This window comes from Nelumbo lutea, chromosome 1, assembly GCF_056320005.1.
Source record: "Nelumbo lutea isolate HS-2025 chromosome 1, American lotus-T2T, whole genome shotgun sequence".
NCBI classification, from domain to species: Eukaryota; Viridiplantae; Streptophyta; class Magnoliopsida; order Proteales; family Nelumbonaceae; genus Nelumbo; species Nelumbo lutea.
In genome coordinates this window covers 84,541,128-84,546,052 of record NC_142684.1, presented here as the reverse complement: position 1 = coordinate 84,546,052, position 4,925 = coordinate 84,541,128, and the positions used below count along the sequence as shown (strand labels likewise).

At 43.2% G+C, this 4,925-nt stretch overlaps 1 protein-coding gene across 1 annotated transcript; it reads right to left on the bottom strand.

Moving 5' to 3' along the window:
- Positions 1-1,918: 1,918 nt before the first annotated feature.
- LOC148875804 (ethylene-responsive transcription factor ERF054-like) lies at positions 1,919-4,665 on the bottom strand. The gene has a single exon (XM_088965400.1). It carries the CDS (start codon positions 4,061-4,063, stop codon positions 2,678-2,680), a length of 1,386 nt encoding a protein of 461 aa, XP_088821526.1. The 5' UTR covers positions 4,064-4,665; the 3' UTR covers positions 1,919-2,677.
- Positions 4,666-4,925: the final 260 nt, after the last annotated feature.

Genomic DNA, 4,925 nt, shown 5'->3' with positions numbered 1-4,925 from the left:
TGGGTGCCAATTGGATCAGATTTGGTCCAATCTGATCTGATCCTATCTGAGTTCATTACAAATGGACCAGGTCCAATTTAATGTCTGAACCGTCCAATTTGTTTAAATTGGCTTTAATTTGGATTGGTTTCAACCTAAACCTGATCCATTGATACATGTGTTCTTAGCTTCTATCAATGGACTGGATATTGGTTCAATCTGATCCAATCCAATATAAACCCATTATAAAAAGACCAGGTCCAATCCAATCTAATAAATACTTTGGACCATTTAAGTCTGGACTGGTCCAATTCAATATATACTAGTGGTCTGCTCAATCCGTCCAAATTGATTTTGATTTGGATGGGGTCCAACCCAAAACTGGTCCATTAACACCCCAACTAACGAGCCAAACCTGAACGTGAAAGATAATACTGACACTGAGGCTGAAACCTGTAACTAAGGCTGGAGTTGGGCCTGATAATCCAGTCCAACTGACTTTCAGGAGGGGTGGACCTTAAATATTCAGGTTCACATGACTGGCACAATATTATATCCTCAGGCCCAGGACCTGTAGAAAGACACCTTAATTTGGCTCCTGTCTCAGACATGTTGAGAGGAGGCCAGGAGGGCCTTACTTGAGACAAAAGAAATGCCCAACGCAAATGAGAAGAGTACACAAGTGATTGGAATAGGAAAGACAACAGCTTGAATCCAAACAGTTCAAAAAAAAATCTTAGAATGTGATGAATAAGGTAAAGAAAGAGAAAGGAGGGAAGGAAATATCATGACACCAAGGTTGCCATTGGTAGGCTCAAAAGAAAGCTTTTATGGTGATAAACCACATCTGGTTGGCCACAGAAATCACTCTCCACATTCCAGATTTTTTTTTTTTTTTATGTTTATTAAATTTGATCTCTCTCTCTAAGCTCATACTGATATCGTGCCGTCACAAATAAGAAAATTTGGGTTGATGATTTAGGGTGGGGGGGCGGGGAGGCGGTGCCTGACCATCCATATGACCATATCCATTCTTATTTTTATAATTAATAATTATTAATTAATTACCCATCTCAACCTCCTTTCTGAAGGTCAATGCATTAATTAAACAAATGGGTTGCTTGAGCCCCACAGAAGAACTTCTCTGTTCATCAAATCCTGTTGCGACAGCTGCTCTTCAGTGGCATTGACGTCTGTCTCATTCATCCTCTCATTCATTCAATCTTTAAACTTGTGTTTGAGACCTTTTGAGTAGTTGTTGATGTTATCATTTGTTAATGTAATAAAGTGTTTTTTTTCACAAGTCAACTCGTGGGTGGTCGTTTTGATCTGTTTCCTTAAATAATATATCGATTTGGGAGTGGAAGCCCCAAACTCGCCCAGTAGGAGATGCTTTGGACAGCAAAATGAAGTTGATGAAAAGATTAATTAACTACTTTGTTTGGGATCGATGGTTGGGGAATCCATTAATCTCTATCCCCACCAGCAGATATTAATTCTAATTTGTAATCTTCAGTTCCAAGACCCAAATGCAGAAAAAGAACTAGTCTTTTGCGTTAGAATTGAGATGGATTTGTGAAGCTGAAGTCCAAAACCATAAGAAAAGCAAACTAGGACAAACCCCAGAAGAATCTTTTGCAAAGCAGTTTCTTCCTGCTTTTGGGAAATTATATTCTAGGTAGAAGCACTCTTTTTCTTTAATGTGGTATATTACCAGACGTGAAATTCTTGTTTTTTGCTTCACCCCATTTTGCTACCTCAGCTCAAAAGCAAGTTTAAATGCTTAGCATAGCAGGAATATCCTATGGGAGTGACCAGAACGCATAACCCTTGTAGTGCCTAGTTTGGCAGCTTTTATGACGCAGATTGACTTAACTAAAATGGCGTCAATTCAATCTGATGAGTCTCATTTCAACCACTTAAAATGATACAAAAACAATAACATCCAAAGTAGCCATGTGACAACACCATTTATATTTGAGTTAGAGAGATGCAAATTGATAGCTTGATTTTGATACATTGATCTTGTCTCTTGTTCACTAATTTGAATAGTATAGAGAGAGAGAGAGAGAGAGAAAGGTGACTCAATTTTATCAAGTGTACAAACTTAATGGATGACAAAAACCAATACTGTACAAATCATTTCTGTTCTGATACACCCATGCAGAGGAGAGAGAGATCACAAAACCGCCTCTGTCTCCTTTCAGGTCCCACGCTGCATCATTTCTTCACTAATAGCATCTCAGCCCAAAACCCAATACATGCACTTGGTAACATAATGACAACCTAGTGACCTACACACACGCACACACAAACAACTCCAAACATGAGGACCTTGATTACTTCAGGCTACTACTGTGCTGGAATCCTGAGAATGGGGAGACGAAAATAAAAAAGAAGAAATGAGAATGAAAGGGAAATAGCATGGAGAGTTGCTATGAGGCCCACTAAAAAATATCCGGCCCGTGTGCAGCAGCTGTGGCAGAAAAATGAAAGTGAAACAAAACATGAACTGGATTTTTGATTTTAGAAAACTGATAGAACTCCTAAGAAATCACGGGCTGTCCTAGTGAAAAAAAAAATCTCTGCAACCTGTGAAAACTGGAGTGCCCTACTACTATGTAATGTTGTTCCTAAATCCTAAGTACCAAGAGATATAGAAAAGAAACTGATGACTGGAGGTGTTAAACTCAGACAGTCAGTCCCCGTCCTTCCAAAAGAACATCTTCATGGGACACGACGAGGAGGAAGAAGAAGAAGAAGGGTTGTCGAGTTGATTTTGAAAATCAACTGCTTGGGATTCCTGATGATGAGAAGTAGGAATTGGAAGATGGGATTGCAGAAATAGATTGTTAGTCGTGTCGATGTCGTCCCAAACAGGGCTACCAGGACCCCAGCCAGCTTGTATTGCATTGAACCAGGCTTCTGGCATATCTCCCCATGCCAATTCCGGAGACCCAGATAGTCCTTCCCCTGTTACAGAAGCAGGTGTCAGCGCCTGAGCCTCGCTTATTGCCGTCACACCACTCGATCCCGATCCCACCCTGGAAGGTGAAGTGCCCTGAAAACCAGGCTTCTCCGGATCATCCTCGTTGGGATTGTCGAGAGGCATAGGCTCAGTCTCCACAGGCTCCGCCTTCAAATTTAGGCCTTGTGGAGCTGTTTGAGGCTGAGGCTGCTGCCGCTGCTGCTGGTACCGCCGGTGTTGGGAAGGGTTTTCATTGGGAGCTAGTAGAGATGAAGAGGATGAAGTTGGAGCTGTCGCAGCGCCCTCCCTGCCCAGAAAGAGCTCGGGGAAATTGAGGCGAGCATTCTCCCCTCTCAACTTGAAGGCCTCGCGATCGTAGGCCAAAGCAGCATCTTCTGCAGTGTCGAAGGTGCCCAGCCAGAGGCGAGTCCTATTGCGAGGGAGACGAATCTCGGCCACCCATTTGCCCCAATGGCGTTGTCTTACTCCTCTGTAGAGCTTGGTCGTGATGGCTGGAGGGGCTGGAGGTTTGAACAGGTTCCTACCGTCCTGCCCCAGTCTGTTCATCATCATCATTCGGCCTCGAGGGCTGAGATTGAGCGCGTCACTCCAATACTGTAGAAGCTGCTGTTGCTGCTGTGGCGACTGCCCTTCTCCAAGGAAGAACGGTGGGTAACCCATTCCTTGGTTGTGGGGAGCAAATGAAATCATCTGTTGATGCTGTTGTTGGTATTGCTGCTGCTGCGGTGGCGGTAGCTGATGGAACAGAGTCAAAGGTGTTGCTCCAAAATGTTGGGGCATCTCTATAGGTTGAGACCCATCAAAGGCAAATGGGAAAACAAGCCTTGAAGAAGGGTGAGAGGAAGAAGAAGAAGAAGAAGAAGAAGAAGAAGAAAGTAAGAAGTTGGTTATTGAGGAGTCAAATGGGTTCTGGCGTTCAGGACTTCGTATCTTCTTAAGAGGCCTAGGTGATATGGAAGCCTCTTCAAAAAAAGGCATCCTTTGGCGCCCCTCTAAGCTAACCGGATTCTTTCCTCTCTCCCACTCCTTGCTCTGAGTCTGAGGCATATCACTATTTCCCTGTTTCGATCTATTACTGTTCCTGACATCTGCCATGTCAGTTACAATGTCACACCAATACCGAATATCGGATGGGAAATAAAGAAAAAAAATCCTTTTCCTTGCTAGATTTGAAGCCCTGAAATGAACTGTGGAAAAGCCCGTCAGCCGCACGCCCTCTCTAGACTGAAATTTACGGAATAGAAGGAAAGAAGAAAGAGAGCTAGAGAGACAAACAAAAAGAAAAGCAGATTCAAATCTATCAAAGCAAAGAAAAATGAAAGAAGCCAGATTAAAGTTGATAAGGAACGAGAAGAAAAAGGACCCAACTTTCAAGTTGGAATCTGGGTTCCATGTCAATCACGGATACGATCAGCAAACCAAAACAGAATCCGATACATATATTAACTCTGGAAGCAACCCATGCCAACAGGAAGATAGAGAAAAGAAGCACGTAAATGGGTGACCAGAGAGCGAGCGGCAGTGTTAAGAGACAAGTGGGCGAAGGGGCTTAGAAAAAGATCCAAGTCGGTGACGGTGAGTGGCTTCAAATCCTCCTGAAATCCCAAAAGAAGAAGCCTCTGTAAAAGAGACAAGACGTGAGGGAGAGAGAGAGAGAGTTGGGGTAGTAGGAGGAAGGGAAGCAGTTATAACTTATAAGGGCAGGAAGAGATTTGAATGGAGAGAGATTAAAAAAAAAAAAAACAAGTGGTGGAGCCCACACGGCTCCATCGTCTATTTTTCGACTTTTCGTTGCTTCCACTCCAATCCCCTCTTACGCTACAGTTGTACTTCAGAGTAATCTATATCCAGTAGTTTCCATCCATCCACCACCATCCTGCCCCCTCTTCCCCTACCCTGGGCTCTCAAAAATTTCCAACCAATTAACCACCCTTTGGGTCTTTCTTTGCTTTACAAC